The sequence below is a fragment of the Podarcis filfolensis genome (genome assembly GCF_964270895.1).
Source record: "Podarcis filfolensis genome assembly, chromosome: 2".
Lineage (NCBI taxonomy): Eukaryota > Metazoa > Chordata > Lepidosauria > Squamata > Lacertidae > Podarcis > Podarcis filfolensis.
Window position 1 is genome coordinate 96,788,432 of NC_139605.1, and position 16,272 is coordinate 96,804,703.

Sequence of the window (16,272 nt, forward strand, 5' to 3'; positions counted from 1 at the left end):
GTGTCTGAAATAAAATACACTCTTCTTTATTAATTGAAAAGCTGACTAAGACTAAAGTGATTTTACCAGGGAGGACCTGGTTGGTGGCAGCGGATTAGTGGTGTACGGGTCAATAGTTCGTGAGATGACCGGGGGCTCCATACGAACGCCACACGAAGCCACTACCTGGTGAGAGGTAGGTGAGAGCACCAAAATGGAGTCATCAGGGAAAGACATAAGGAGGTAAAGCTCATGAGAATTGTTAGGGGGATTTGGCGGGGGGGGGGGTCGAGGACCAAAGGAAAGGAGGAACATCCTGGGAAACAGAAGGGGGAAGGGGACACCCAACAACTCTGCGAAATGGGTATGTTTCTGGTTGGCCGAAACCTAAACAGGCATTTTCCTCAGGTTGGGGGAAAAGCAGCAATACCACACTTTTAAAGCACCCATCACAGGATTCTCAGAACTGTAGTTTCTTAAAGGTGTTATAGGTCTGTAAAGAGTAAACTACAATTCCCAGGATTTTTTGGGGAGGGAAAATCTGCTTTAATTCTGTCACGTGTACGTAGCCCAAGTCTTCTGAGGCTGCAGTCCTATGCTCATTTATCTGGAATAGGCCCCACTGAACACAGCAAGACGTTCAGGTGAACATGCCGGTCCATTCCTCAAAACCACAGCATCTGCTGTTGCCAAGAAGTCATGGGCTGATCTCTTTCTCCTCTTAACCAATATCCAGGAAATAATATTGAATTTCTTGTTCCATCACTGCTAACGTTTTCCCCCTCCTGCCTCAAAAAACTAAATCCAAATGCAAATAAGAATAACCTTTTCAAACTCAGCCTTAATGCTTGTCTCACCTCTTCATAAGCAGCAGAACAAACAATTGGATTGACTAATATGGTTTTACTCTCTAGCAACAAAAACACAAATACAGAATACTTAAAAAAAAGGGGGGGGGAGAGGGTCGGATTATTTGTGGGCCATTAACCAGGATGCTATGTGGGGATGCTGCACTGACAGCGTCCCTAACAACAAGGGCAAAACATGCAATCCTGGTCACAGAAGGAACGTAGAAGCTGAGATAGATGTACCAGTGGTCTTGTCCAAGGCTGTCCATTGTTGGCAATGTCATTCAGTACTGTAGGGCTATTCAGTATTGAGATCTTCAGTTAGAATTATCCCCAGCTTGCCGCAGTGATAGGTACACAATTATGGCAGGCTCTTTCGGAACATAAAATTCGTAACCGGGATCACTATCCTGTAAAACTGCATTTGGCAGCAGCAAAATTTATGGCTTCCTGCTCCTCCCCCGTTGTATAATTGGTTTATTCCCATTCACCTCCTTAGCGTTGATGGTAGACACTTCCGTGATGCCAGCCACTTGGATTATCCCTTTGGAATCTTCACGTAAATCCAGGTAGCCCAGGGAGGGGTTCAGCAGGTCCCGGATCATCTCATTGTAGATCTAGAGGGGGGAAGTAAGAGGGGCTGAAGGACCATTGCAAGCAGCTTAGCTATCTTTTAGCAGGTTCTAGAAGGCACCATTATGGGATGTGAGTGGCGCTGTGGGTTAAACCACAGAGCCTAGGACACAGTGGGTTAAACCACAAAGCCTAGGACTTGCCGATCAGAAGGTTGGCGGTTCGAATCCCCGCAATGGGGTGGGCTCCCGTTGCTCGGTCCCTGCTCCTGCCAACCTAGCAGTTCGAAAGCACGTAAAAGTGCAAGTAGATAAATAGGTACCGCTCTGACGGGAAGGTAAATGACGTTTCCGTGCGCTGCTCTGATTCGCCAGAAGCGGCTTAGTCATGCTGGCCACATGATCCGGAAGCTGTATGCCGGCTCCCTCGGGCAATAAAGCGAGATGAGTGCCGCAACCCCAGAGTCGGTCACGACTGGACCTAATGGTCAGGGGTCCCTTTACCTTTAGAAGGCACCAATATGGGGTTTGGAGACAATGGGTCACCAGAGGCTTAGTCAAGTCAGACTAAGAACATTGTAAAGCCCTCCTTGGTTGAAGCTCCAGCTTCTCAGCTAGCAAGAGATCCTTAGTGGGCACCCCTTCGTAGAAGCCGATGTGGTACAATGTGTCTGCAGGAAGCACACTATCAGGTTAACAAATGAATTGAGCTAAAACAAAATTCTCAGCATCCCATCTACAGTTCCTGAAAGTTCTTTGGAGAAATGTTCCAGTAGCCAAATGGGTTTAGAACAAGTTTTTGCCAGTGGGAACAGAAGCAAAGGGTCGCAGTGTGGATGATAACTGTTCAGGATCTTAGCTATTCCCTTGCATTCCCCCCCCACCTCACCAGTTTCTTGTGTCTCTCCTCACCACCACCACAACTGTCAATCAGCATGATATGTCCAAACTTGGTCTGTTGGGGAAGGGGATGCCCTTGTCAGCATGAAGAGGGCCGGGAGGCCAGCTGGCTTGCCCTGGCTGGGCCGTCTCCTTCCAGCGGCCCAGTGCAAAGGCCATCACCTGTGCTCTGACGTAAATCAGTGACCCAGGCTTACTCAGCCAGGGCACACTATCAGCAGATCGAACTGCGTACACAGAATAGGCGTGAGGCTTGTGGAAGCATACTACAACTACAGATTTATTAATCATAAATCAGGACAAAGAAACATGTCGTCTCTCTCTCATGTTGTCTCAGAGAGAACAGCTAAAAGCAAAAGCTATACACAAACAGAAGTTCCCAGCATACTGTGCTGGAATGTAAACGGACATGTGACACGTGACAATCCCATACCTGTTCCTTAAGGTGGATTAGAAATGTCAACAGCCCTGCCCCTTAAAGTCCCCCCCCCCCCAAATATTTTCTGTACTTTTGCAAGCCACAGGAATTCCCCATGCCCGATGATACCTCGCTCTTGTTTGTGAGTGCTCCCAATTTGGCTTCATAAGCAAGAGCATCAGAAACAGAAGGGGTGATTTGCAGTGTTGATATCTATCTATCCATGCCGTGGCCTAGACTACGATGCAAGTGTGCTGATTTATTACTTCCTTGTTCTGCCCAGAGCATCTGGCAGTATTTTCTCTTTTTGGTGCAAGAGAGGAACAAATGAACTATATACGTTGGCAAAAGAAATGTTTATTAGAACATTCTTCCCCTTGCATGCCGCTCACAAGTAGGTAAGATGTCACTCCTGTCTCCCACAAGAGTCTGCCTATGGCTGCAGCACTGACTATTAGAATTGGACACAAGGTCACTGAAATATACTCAGAGTCGCAAAGTGATTTCATGCTCTTTATTCAGCTCATAGTGGTGAGGAGGAATGAATGAATGCAAGTCCCCTCAAAGTATCTGCTTTATATACATTATTTACACAATGGGCTGCACATGATTGGCTAATTCCGGAATTCTACTGTAAGCCAATCAAGTTGTGGATTCACTTCTATCTGGAGCATGATTGGGTGGTTCCTGCCAACCAATCATACTGCTGCATTGTTCTAGGACCAATCAGACTGCTGCATTCTGAATCCTATTGTTCTAGGACCAATCAGACTGCTGCCTTTTGGATCCTATTGTTCTAGGACCAATCAGACTGCTGCAGTTTGGATCCTATTCAACTCAGTACATAACAGTCACTGAGAAGCTGAATCACAGAGCCACATTTGAGGACTGCTTCAAACTCTGCTCCCCACATTCTCTCCCCAACAGGGACCCTGGAATCATAGCTGCAGTTGCTTGTTGGGCCATAGAAGGCTCCATTTGCAACGACACTCCGCCTGAATTGCTGTGTTAGCTTAAAAGCAAGCAAGGAAACAACCCTGGAAACCACTGCTGGCCATGACTCCTTGTGGATATCTCCCATCAAACCTACAGTAAATGTCAAGATTCCTGGCACTGGCCATTAATGCGTCAGGCAATCAATAAATTCAATACCAGAAGTGTCAATAAGGACTGCATTAGAGCTGTCTCTCATGCTGGCATCCAATTTGCACTAGAAAGTTAAAGATGCAGTCTAAGACCTTATTCACCTTATTGTTCTGCCTATAGCCTGTAGCAAGGCAGTAGCACAGATATTTCTGTCATGTATTGAAGTCAGTTTGGATCAACATGGGGGAGATTTGGGCTAAAGGCTTTGCACAACAAACACGTACAGGTGCCCCACTCAACGTGTGAAAACAAAACAAGACCCTATGGTTTCCATGGGTTAAATCTTCTGAATAAGCATTGAGAGTGAGCCTTTCAAAGCCCCTGCAGAAGGAAGAAGCCTCAGCCAAAGAAGATAAAGCAGAAGATTGGCAAAATAAATTACTGAATTATGCAGGATTATTACAAAAAAGGGTAACTGTTCAATGCATATTTTTTTAAGCTTTGTGTATAGATTTTTACATTAGTATAACTTTTAAAAGTCACTTGTAATAAGATGAAGAAGGTTTTAAAATTGGATTGTTAAGTATATAAGGTTTTATGGACATGCATGAACAAGTATATTATAAAGGAACCAAGAGGGGGAGTGGAGGGAAGTTGACCAAAAAAAAATTGTGGTTTAAAAATTTGTTTATGATCCCCCCCTTTTGTTATTTTTGGAAAATAAAAAAAAAAGTTATTAAAAAGAGAGAGAGAGAGTGAGCCTTTTGAGACATGGTATACAATGAAACCTCAGTTGTCGAATGCTTTGGAAGCTGAACAATTTGAAACTCGAATGCTGACAACCCGGAAGTGAATGCTTCAGTTTTCGAACGCACCTCGGAAGTTGAATGGATTCCGAGGCGAGTTTATCCATTTTTTAAAAGGAATTTGCCGACCGACAATAGCGCCTTGGTTGTCAAACGTTTCAGAAGTCGAGCGGTCTTCCGGAAAAGATTACGTTTGACAACCGAGGTACCACTGTATAATGAAATTAAGAAAAAAATTCAAGTGACTTTTCCTTAAAGTTGCTATATTTCAAAAGTTGTTGAATAATAATAATAATAGTAACAACAACAACAATAATAACAATTTTGCCAAAGTTGTTGAGTTTTGTTGTTTTTGAGTTGTTTTATGGAAAATTAGCAAAAATGACACTACTGAAATGTGAATTTCCCGGACATTTTGCTGATTTCTACCCAGACACTGCTTCCAACTGCAATATTCTGGATATGTCCAGGAAATTCCGGGTGTATGGCAACCCTGCTTTTCCCAAGAGGCCAGAATCCTTCCTGCTTGGGGATACTAGACAGCGAAATCCCAAAGAAATCCTCAACGGTATTTAGGTATGTGACTACAGTGACAAGGTTTCTCTTATGCTCAGAAATGGAAGGAGGAGAGAGAACAACCTCAAAGGAAGAATGGCTGATAAAGAAATCTTGGAATACGCAGAGATGGCAAAAATGATGGCACTGATAAAAGACACAAATTTAGAATCTTTTTAAAAAGACTGAAAACCATTTCTAGTGTATATAAAAAGTTATTTCCCATATGCAAAGACCACCGCAGGGTTTGAATGTCAGAAAATGGCAGAATACATTAAGAAATATGTTAGAGAGGATGAAATGAGAGAAGGCAGAACCTTCAAACGCAATTGTATTTAATTTGGGTTATAAACATTGATGCTGGGTGAGCAGGAAGTCACTAGTTTTGTTGAACTTGGAATATAACTGTTGAGTAACAAATGTAACTTTCTATATGTGAAAAGATAAAATATTCTTTTCTTTTTTTAAAAGAGAGAGAGAATTGATTTGAGGAACAGAGGCTACTGAGAGCTGGGTTCTTGCATAGAGGGGATGCCAGAAGCAAAGATGGGCAGATGATGGCTAATTTCCTTCGCCTTCTCTTCCCTTCTCCCCCACAACTGCCAAACCCCAGTTTTCTCTTAAAGTTGGAAAGAAGCACAAAGGGACCGCACCGCTCATGTCCCAGTGGTGCTTTTCCAGTTGCTTCCTTCCTTCGCTTTATTGCTGGTTGTTCCAAGCTGCTAATGAGTGTCAATATTATACTAGCCTGAGTCCTGGTGTGTTGCCAAGGCGATTATCTGCACCCAGGACCTTGTGCACACCAGCCATAAAGGCAGAAGAATGGGGGGGGGGAGCTGCCAGAGAAGAGTCAAGTTATGGGGTACAGGAAGGGGTAGGAACACTTGAGACAACAGCAAGATTTCAAGGCAGGGTGGTGCTTCGGCTGTGAATGCAATCTTTTCCCACGCAAAGGTTTAAGGCAGAAGGCATGCACATCATCACGACAATGTGAAAGTAAGTACAGTGGTACCTCTAGTTAAGAACTTAATTCGTTCTGGAGGTCCGTTCTTAACCTGAAACCGTTCTTAACCTGAGGTACCACTTTAGCTAATGGGGCCTCCTGCAGCTGGAGCACGATTTCTGTTCTCATTCTGAGGTAAAGTTCTTAACCCAAGGCACTATTTCTGGGTTAAAAAAGGTAAAGGGACCCCTGACCATTAGGTCCAGTCGTGACTGACTCTGGGGTTGCGGCACTCATCTCGCTTTATTGGCCAAGGGAGCCGGCGTACAGCTTCTGGGTCATGTGGCCAGCATGACTAAGCCGCTTCTGGCGAACCAGAGCAGCACACGGAAACGCCGTTTACCTTCCTGCCGGAGCAGTACCTATTTATCTACTTGCACTTTGATGTGCTTTCGAACTGCTAGGTGGGCAGAAGCTGGGACCAAACAACGGGAGCTCACCCCACCGTGGGGATTCGAACCGCCGACCTTCTGATCGGCAAGCCCAAGGCAGTTAGTAGAGTCTATAACCTGAAGCGTCTGTAACCCGAGGTACCACTGTATGCCTTTGCCACCCAGCTTCAGTGTAGCTCTGCTGCTTGTGTACATTTTGCAAGGATGTGCTTCAGCAAAATCTCCAGCTTGTTACTTGCACGCTCCCCTGTAAGCAAGGAACAACAAGAGCTGTGGGAAGCAGCTCTAACTTGGGACGCACCTCAAAAACAGCTGTGTGACTCAGCACACAGGAAATGGGAAACGAAACAGCATTATCGGGCAGCGATTCCCCTCCAGTTCTGGGCCATGATGGCTAGCTCATCAAGCTTTCTGTGGGCACCTTTGGAATTTGGACAGAGCGCTATGGGCACCCCCATTCTGGCGTTGCTTCCCCCCCCCCCATTTCCCCAAGTCTCTTCCCTCCTTGCCCTGAGCAGATAGAAAAACAGAAAATATCTGTGCACACACATATTCTTTTATTTCCCATGGAGTCTAGGTAAAGGCTGGATCCTGTATGATTAAAACTGATCTTCCTTCTTTTGCATTATTTCGCGCAGCCCTCACCTAGTCCCCATCAAAATATAAATTACATTGGTGGACCATGCAGTAAAAATAAATAAACAGATGTGGTCCTTGCTGGCACCATAAAAATACTGACCCAAGATCAACATAATTTTTACATAGGGTGACAACTGGCGTGGGGGAGAGATTTGTGGAGACCAGGAGAAGACTTCATTGGTACCCTTGTGCCCATAAACACCATTCTGACAACTCCAGAGATAGGCCATCTTTCGCACCCACACCCTGCTTCCAAGGTGACCCACCTCCAAATAGGACATAGACACCTTGTAGTCCATGTCGTCACTGGTCTCCTCGATAGCACGGAAGAGGTCGTTGAGCGTTCGCACATAAATGCCAGGTTCATTGTCTGTGCCAAGCATGGTATAGGTCTTTCCACAGCCTGGGGGCGAGAGGAAAGTTGGTTGCTGAATTGGTAACATGTTTCCAGTTTAGGGCCACCCAGAGTTGGATCTCCATCTTATTAGGTTTCTTCTTGAAAGGAACACGTTTGCTCCTTAAGCTCTTCCTTCCTAACAAAGGTCGTTTTCAATATACTAAAAACCACTGGTCAAGATGAACTGTATTCACCTGCATAATAAATGGCTTTCTGGATGTCCAGATCCTCACCTTCTGTGTTCAGAAAAGCACAGGGACAAGACTATGGAGGCTAACATGTCTTTTATGGAACAGAGACTGGTCTTATCTGGAATGAATATGGTGTGCTGGAATTAAGATGAGAAGATAGTACAAAAAGGACTTTGCTCAAGGATGTGCAAGGGCGTTTACACTACTTTTGTGCTTTGGATCTGCTCTGCTGCTAGCCAAAGGATGGTTTGTTTTCTAACGGTAATGTGGTGCGCTTGAAAAACCACCACACAGAAGTGCACAAGGCCCTTGTTTCGTTAACATAGGGTGCTTGCAGGCTTGAGATCAGAGGTCTTTTATTTGGTTTTTGAGGTGCTCACACAAACCTGCTCTCAGGCTCCCTCTCTCCAACTTCCTCTTCCCTGTCTAGATCCTGAGTCACTCCTCTTAGAGCCATTACTTAGAATTCAGCCCTGGGTCCAGAAATGGCTTCTTTTGACCCTTCCTCACACATGGAGAATAGAACTTGGGGCCCCATGAGAGGGGGAGCAGTTCCGAGGCTTGTCCCATTGCTTTCAGAACTAAAACAGTCCATGCCTAGAGCAGCCTATAGACCTTGGTTCCTACAGTGAGAAGAGACGGTGTCTCACGTTCCCATATGAGCCTGTTTTCTTACCAGTGGGGCCATAGGCAAAAACAGTAGCGTTGTAGCCAGAGATGACACCTTCAATGAGGCCTTTGGTGGTGGCACGGTAGACCATATCCTGAAAGAGGAGGGGAACAGAAGAGGGTATCAAAGAAACATCCTGTTTCCAGGAAGGCAGCGGAAACAAATAGCTCAGTATGAGGCAGCAGGTGGTAATGAGCTTTGACTTTTCTCTAACACCACCTGCTCTTTGCTGCCTCCAGCATAGTATAACAGAGCCCTCCAAAGGCAAGAAGAAACTGCATTCCTTAAGACAGCTATTTAGCCATGAATCTGAGTTCGTCTTATGTGGTTTAGCCTTTATCATCGTCTTTTTAAAATAAAGCTTATGATGCCTTTTAAATTTACTGAGTAAACGGCCTCAGCCTGTATGTCTGAAGGAGCGTCTCCACCCCCATTGCTCAGCCCGGATACTGAGGTCCAGCTCCGAGGGCCCTCTGGTGGCTCCCTCATTATGGGAAGAGAAGTTTCAAGGAACCAGGCAGAGGGCCTTCTTGGCAGTGGCACCCTCCCTCTGGAACACCTTCCCACCAGATGTCAAGGAGATAAAGAACAACACAACGTTTAGAAGACATCTGAAGGCAGTCCTGTATTGGGAAGTTTTTAATGTCTGATGTTTGGTTATGTTTTCATATGCGTTGGAAGCCGCCCAGAGTGGCTGGGGCAACCCAGCCAACGGGCGGTGTATAAATAATAAAATTATTATTCTTAATAAGCAAACAAACTGGGATCCAGAGCCAGCCCAATTGGAGACAACACAAGTGATTTCTTGGTGCATCCATTTTGGGGGGGATGTCCTGAAGGAGTATTGTGGCAACCGAAAAAGAATGCCCAGGGGTGCTTCCAAGCTCAGAGAGGAGGCTGGATGCAGCCCTCAGATCACACAGTGCAACTGCACAATATCATGGGCTGGCTCTACCAGGCTCTGTTTAAAGGAACACTTAAGACTAAAGTTCCCAGGATTCTTTGGGGGAAGCATTGACTCTTAAGGTGGAATAAGAGTGCTCTAATTGACGGTGTGGAGGTGGCCTTGTAGTCATGCGCTCTCAGTCATTTCCGTCCCACAATGTTCTCTCCTTATTCACTGCTCCTTCTCCATCTCAGCCCCTTACCACCTCTCACTTCAGGAGCAAGAACTGGCAAGATGAATGGCAGATCTCACTCAAGAAGATCCAGTTTCACGGCAACGTGCAAATTAGCTTGAAATGGAGCCTGGTGAAAGGGGAGCTTGTGGTTTGGCCCAGGCATGCCACCTGCCACCACACCTGAGACAGGTTGGAAGGCAAAGCTGGGATGTCAGAGGTGGCTTAGATCTGGGACCATACGTTTTACGGCAGATCCGCAGATCCGTGTAACACTCCTCCAGTTATTTTTCCTAATCAAAAGCAGCTCTGGGGAGGTTGTGATTGGGAACTGAGGAATAGGGAGGAATTGGTTAACCCTTTTTCCTCTGGGAATTTCCCCACTCTAAGCTTCACAGCTGGTGCCGGGGAAAAGATAAGGGTACTTTACGTTTCTTCCATTGGGTGAAAAAGGGGAGGGTACTTCAGAACAGAAAAAAACACCCCCCACCCCCCGGGGAAATACTTAGCTCTTCCACCCCCAGCATCCCTTAGATCAGCCAGGAAACCAATGCATGTGTCTATCGCCACATCACATGTACTTTGGGCTCAGGTCCCTGGGTAACTAGGTATGCATGTTCGTCCGACTTATTTACCTGGGTAGCAGCAAAATCAAAGGCTACATCAAACATATAGGACTTCTCTCGTGAGCGGTTGGCGCGGAGCACGTCATCAGGGTCCTCCATTGGGTCCATCAGAACGACCATCTGCAAAAGAAAAAAGTGATGGGATCTTTTTGATACACATTACACTGGAGAAATGGAAGCAAACCACAAGGAAGCAGCTGGAAAGCAGAAGAGAAAATGTGTGCACCAGTTCTTACTTGGCCCAGAGGAAAGTCACTCTGCTGCCATGGTTAGCCACTGTTTCCAAATCCCAAATCTTTCCAGAGTGCAGTGGTACCTTGGTTCTCAAATGCCTTGGTACTCAAACAACTTGGAACCCAAACACTGCAAACCCGGAAGCAAGTGTTCCGATTTGCAAACTTTTTTCAGAAGCCGAACGTGCTCTGTTTTGAGCGTTACACTTCCGATTTGAGTGCCACACTTCCGTTTTGAGTATTATCCTGAGATCTGTCTGTTCTTGCTATTTATTTTGCGTTTTTGTGGCTCTTTTTTTTGTTTGTTTTTGTGACTGTGTGGAACCCAGTTCAGTTACTGATTGATTGTGTGACTGCAGTACATTGCTTATTGCTTTCGTTTTATGGATCAATGGTCTTGTTAGTAAAATTCATGTTAAATTGCTATTTTAGGGGTTGTTTTTAAAAGTATGGAACGGATTAATCCATTTTGCATTCCTTTCTATGGGAAAGTGTGCCTTGGTTTTGGAATGCTTTCGTTTTGGAACGGACTTCCGGAATGGATTAAGTTTGAGAACCAAGGTAACACTGTAACAAGATTTGCCCATCCTCTTTATGCTCCCCTGCTAGGAGGAAGCAATAAAGTGCCATCATGCTGACATCCCTTAGAGCAGTGGTTTCCAAACTTAGGAACCACCTACAGCCCATAGCCAATGAAATATCGAAGTTCTGCCCAAGGTAGCTGCAGCAACTAAAGCTTCTCTCTCTGTTTCTCCCTCCCCGTCTCCGAAATCATGTCCCTCAAGGTACAAAAGCTTTTAATAAGCTGCATAGCACACCAGGATCCCTTGAGCACTAAGACTGCAACTGTGAACTGGCTTCTAACTAATTAGACTGCACAGTGGTAATAAGATGGGAAATACCCAGCAGAATAAAAATCTGCTAGGAGGAGGGTTAGGATCTGATGTGGGGGAGCCTTCTGGGCTGCCTCAGTGCTAACTTATATATCATCACACTAGCCCAGTGGTGTGTTCACAAGCCTGCCACCCAGTGGAGGAGCAGATATCCTCAAAGGGTCTTAGTCAACTGCTACCAGACCCTTTTAACTGGGTGCACCAGTGATGGAACGCTCAGACTTTCTGCATGCAAAGGATGCTCTCTTTCCCATTGAGCTGTGGTCCCTCCAACAAGGCAGATAGATCTGACCTGAAGGGCATCAGGAAAACTGGAAGGATGGAACAGAAGAGTGTTAGACAGTGAAATAAAGCAGAAGGGAAGTAGGAGAGAGAGAGAGAGAGAGAGAGAGAGAGAGAGAGAGAGAGAGAGAAATACAATAGCTATTAGAGCAGGCATGAATCTGGCCCCCATGGCAGTCTATTTTCTAGGGTAAAAACCTAAAAAAACCTTCAAGAACTTCAATTCTAAAAAAAGGTCAACAACCTTGGTTGGCCCTTTGGTCGGTCGGCCCTCACGGCCCTTCACTTCATCAAATCTGGCCCTCTTTGGAAAAAAGTTTGGACACCACTGTATTAGAGCTTCCACACTGGCTGATATCCTGAATGCAGGAGTTCCACCCACCTGCCTGTGGATCATTAATCTTCCTTTGTGCTTCTCTCTGATCCCTTCTAACCCTAATCTGATATGACAAAGGGGACAGACAGGTCCATACTAGCCGTGCGGATGCCATTGCTGGTCTTAGATCAGGTGTCTGTTTGCTGGGCTTAATCCCAAGCAGATCGGTAGCCACTAAGGGATATGGGTGTGGGTGGGAAAGCGTGTGGGTGTGTATGTATGCATCGCTGAACTGTTGTGCTATGGAGTCAGCAGTGTTGGGAAGGGTATTCAGCCTTGGTTCCTTACTGGCACCTACAATTGCAGACCCTCCAAGTGCCCCTATTTTCCAGATTTACAGAAGCCGTCCCAGATTCTGATTTGATCCCGGAATGTATCCACTTTTCCTTAGGATGTCCCTATTTTCATGGGAGAAATGTTGGAGGGTATGGAGTTATGCAACTACACAACCTTTAGAAGACATCTGAAGGCAGCCCTGTGTAGGGAAGTCTTTTAATGTTTTGTTATTTTTTTTAGGGTGGCTGGGGCAACCCAGGCAGAGGGGTGGGATATAAATAATAACATTATTATTGTTGTCATTATAGGACACCTCTATTTTCCTTGGAGAAATGTTGTAAAGTATGTATCTGCTATGGGTTGCAGTGTATTTGGGGATTATTATTTTTTTGCCAGATCCTGGAAAGGGGAATGAAACTATTGGATTTGTATTTAAGGATTTGCTTTCTTTGGGCGGAAATGAAGCTATGGCTTAAGTACACACTAAACCATTAAAGGACATCCGTCCCTCGCAAAGAATTCTGGGCACTGTAGTTTATGCTGAGCGTTAATGGGAACTGTAACTGTGAGGGACAAACTACAGTGCCCACAATTCTTTGAAGGGAACGAATGTGCTTTGAATGTGCTTTAAATGCATACTGTGTACACAGCCTTATTTTCTTTGGAGCTAGCCTGGCTAAATGAACTTGAATCCCAGAGAGATTTTACCTCAGCGCTGCACCTTAGCCTTCTGGGAATGACTGCTAAGGGTTCACCTCACAAGATTTGTCTCTCGGCTTGGGGATGGTTATGTAATGCCAAATGCCAGCCACTCTGCCTGAGACCTCTGGCACTTAAGAGCTTTCACCGATGATGGGAAGCCTCTCCTTTTCCCAGTTCAACCGTTCAGAGGCAGAACTGGATACCTGCTACAAAAGTAGCTACCGATGGCACAGTAGATGTCAGCATCTGTCCCCCTGTGAGAGCAGCTTGTCATCCTTGCGTGTGCAGAGATCAGATTGCCCTAGACGGCAATGTTAGGTTGGGTTTCACCATCTCCAAGAGGCCTTAAAAGGGGCCTGTGTGTAAGGCAATCGCCATAGTAGGCAGGCAGCAGATAAAAAGAAAAGGGCGGCTTGGGATAAATTAACCAGCGTGGTATTGCCATATTGCAGAATCGTAGAGTTGGAAGGGACCCACGAGCATCATCTATTCCAACCCCCTGCAATGCAGAAATATGCAGCTGTCCCGTATGGGGATCGAACCTGCAACTTTAGCATGATCAGCACCACACTCTAACAAACAGATTCCCCACTCAGCCAGGGTTACTTTGAGCCAGGGTCAGCCTTAATTACCAACCACGCATGGTTGTTGTGAGGATGAAATGAACATGGAAAGAAACACCTAAGCAGCGCCTTAAGCTCACTGGAGGAAGAATGGGAAGTTGAGTGTGGTAAATAAATAACTTAAGGAACATATCTTGGGGATTCCCCAGCATGTCAGAATCTTCCACCAATATTATTCTCCTTTTAAGATCCTTATGCCAGTGTGGTGTAGTGGTTAAGAGCGCTAGACTCATAATCTGGTGAACAGGGTTCGCTCCCCCGCTCCTCCACATGCAGCTGCAGGGTGACCTTGGGCTAGTCACACTTCTCTGAAGTCTCTCAGCCCCACTCACCTCACAGAGTGTTTGTTGTGGGGGAGGAAGGGAAAGGAGATTGTTAGCCACTTTGAGACTCCTTAGGGTAGTGATAAGGTGGGATATCAAATCCAAACTCTTCTTCTTCTTCTTATCACTGAGTATAAACTCAGTCAATCAATAGCTCCCATTGCGAGCATTTACAGCAAGAGCCATGTAAAAGGATTTCAATGCCACTGAAGCCACATTACCATTCTCTGACATTACCACTGTGGTCTAAACCACTGAGCCTCTTGGTCTTGCCGATCAGAAGGTCAGTGGTTCGAATCCCCGCAACCGAGTGAGCTCCCATTGCTCTGTCCCAGTTCCTGCCAACCTAGCAGTTCGAAAGCATGCCAGTGCAAGTAGATAAATAGGTACCGCTGCGGTGGGAAGGTAAACAGTGTTTCTGTGCGCTCTGGTTTCCATCACAGAGTTCTGTTGCACCAGAAGTGGTTTAGTCATGCTGGCCACATGACCCGGAAAGCTGTCTGTGGACAAACATCGGCTCCCTCGGCCTGAAAGTGAGATGAGCACCGCAACCCCATAGTCGCCTTTGACTGGACTTAACCCGTCAGGGGTCCTTTACCTTTACCTTTTACCATTCTCTTACATTAATCAGGTAGAAATGGTTGCAAATGGGGCACAAATAGCTCTGAGCAGACACAGCAGCAAAGCAGAGGGAAGAACGATTGAGAAGGGGGAAGAACCCAAGACAAAGCGAAGGAGCGACTTTTATCTTTAAGCATTGAATGCAGTTCAGTATAGCTGCTCCTCCACCCCCACAACCCCATTTTACTGCTCCACAATTTCAATTCGTGGTTGGAATCTACATGGAAGGGGCGGGAAGGATCCCGCATGTATATGGCATGCCTCAGAAATCAGTTGCGGATTTGAATTCCTGACAGGATAAGACTCTAAATACTATGGTAACTCAAACACCCATTTCCTCTGGCCTTCAACATTTGAGATGGGTACTGAAATGTAGGTGGGTTCCCACGTGGCAGGACACAGTGATAACACTAATAACTTTTATTGAACTAACAGAACTGGACAACAGGGGCAAAGCAACTGCTTGTATACATTTCTGGTGGCCTGGGCCACTCCCACTCCCAACGTGATTGGTTGTCTAAACTTCCAAGCTGCGAATCATGACTCAGAGTTTAAGGGCCAATGGCAGAGTCCCAGATCCTGAAATGTTCTGTGATTGGATATCAGAACACAGGGGCTCAGAATCCTTAGTCCAGACTTAAGCTCGGGCAAACACAGACCACTGAATACATCACGGGTACTTTAAAGCAGTGCCATTTTTCCAGAAAAAGAGGTGCCAGAACTCACCGCAAATGCTTCCCTTGTTCTCTTACAATGGCAATGGCACCAACCTGAAAGGTGCCAGAATGCAGTTTGGCTGATAAAAACGCCCTGCGTTTAGGACCCACCCTATTCTTGTGTTTGAAATTTGTTTAAAACTGTTTTTAATGTTGTTGTTAATGTTGCTGTGACGCACCCTGCGACATATCACCACCACCACCACCATGATTATTTTAAATAAATTTCACTGAGGTTAGGGATGTGTTGTCTCCCTCTCCCTCCTTCCTCTCAGGACTGGGATTTGAATGGTTACTCTCTTTCAGGTGGAACCACAGGTAACTCTCAGCAACAAGAACAGCCTGTTCTGTTGGCAGCTCTTTTGCCCATTGTGCCCGAAGAAGCAGGGCATTGTTTCAGGGGCCATTCATGGGCGCTTTGTGAGCGACGCCAAAAATTCAATTGGCCGGCCTCATAACTTCGCTTGGACAAATGGGCCTCTGTGCGATTCTGTCCTGAGGTTTGTGCAGAGGATCTGAAGAAGAGAGAGGGAAGGTGACCTACTCGGGAGAGGGACACTGACAAATAGGATGGTTTCCTCCTCCTCTTCCTCCCCTTTAAAACCAACAGACAAAACTCCCCCACCACTACTGCAACAGAGGTTAGATCCCCTATCTTTAACAATTGGTAACAATTCAACAAGAACATCTTTACTCCCACTAATACATATCCATGCTAGGAAACAACCTCACCAGTTGATTTCTGCCTATACTGTATAATGGGAGTTGTTAAAGGCACCGTAATGAGAGGCAGGAAAAACTGACTGAGAGGAAACTGTGCATCTCCGCGTGATTATTTGCTCTGACTCAGTTTCCTCCCAGCTTTCTCTAGGGGCAGCTAATTCTGCTACATCTTTCCTTTTGGTGCAGTTGGATTGCCCAGCCACCCCCAATGCAAGGACATAACATGTCAGCCTCAGTTGGTTAGAGCGTGGTGCAGATCAGGGCCATCTTACCAATAGGTGCTAGGGGTGCAGGGCACCCGGGC

The 16,272-nt window shown here is 45.9% G+C and overlaps 1 protein-coding gene across 1 annotated transcript in view; it reads right to left on the reverse strand.

Moving 5' to 3' along the window:
- LOC310755582 (dynein axonemal intermediate chain 2-like) overlaps positions 1 to 16,272 on the reverse strand; it is an 81,944-nt gene that overhangs the window by 23,372 nt on the left and 42,300 nt on the right. The window contains exons 14-17 of the mRNA XM_083598735.1: positions 10,210 to 10,320; positions 8,463 to 8,550; positions 7,465 to 7,601; positions 1,319 to 1,444 (exon numbers count right to left, since the gene is read on the reverse strand). Coding sequence (XP_083454861.1) covers positions 1,319 to 1,444; positions 7,465 to 7,601; positions 8,463 to 8,550; positions 10,210 to 10,320 — 462 coding nt within the window. The remainder of the gene's footprint in view (positions 1 to 1,318; positions 1,445 to 7,464; positions 7,602 to 8,462; positions 8,551 to 10,209; positions 10,321 to 16,272) is intronic.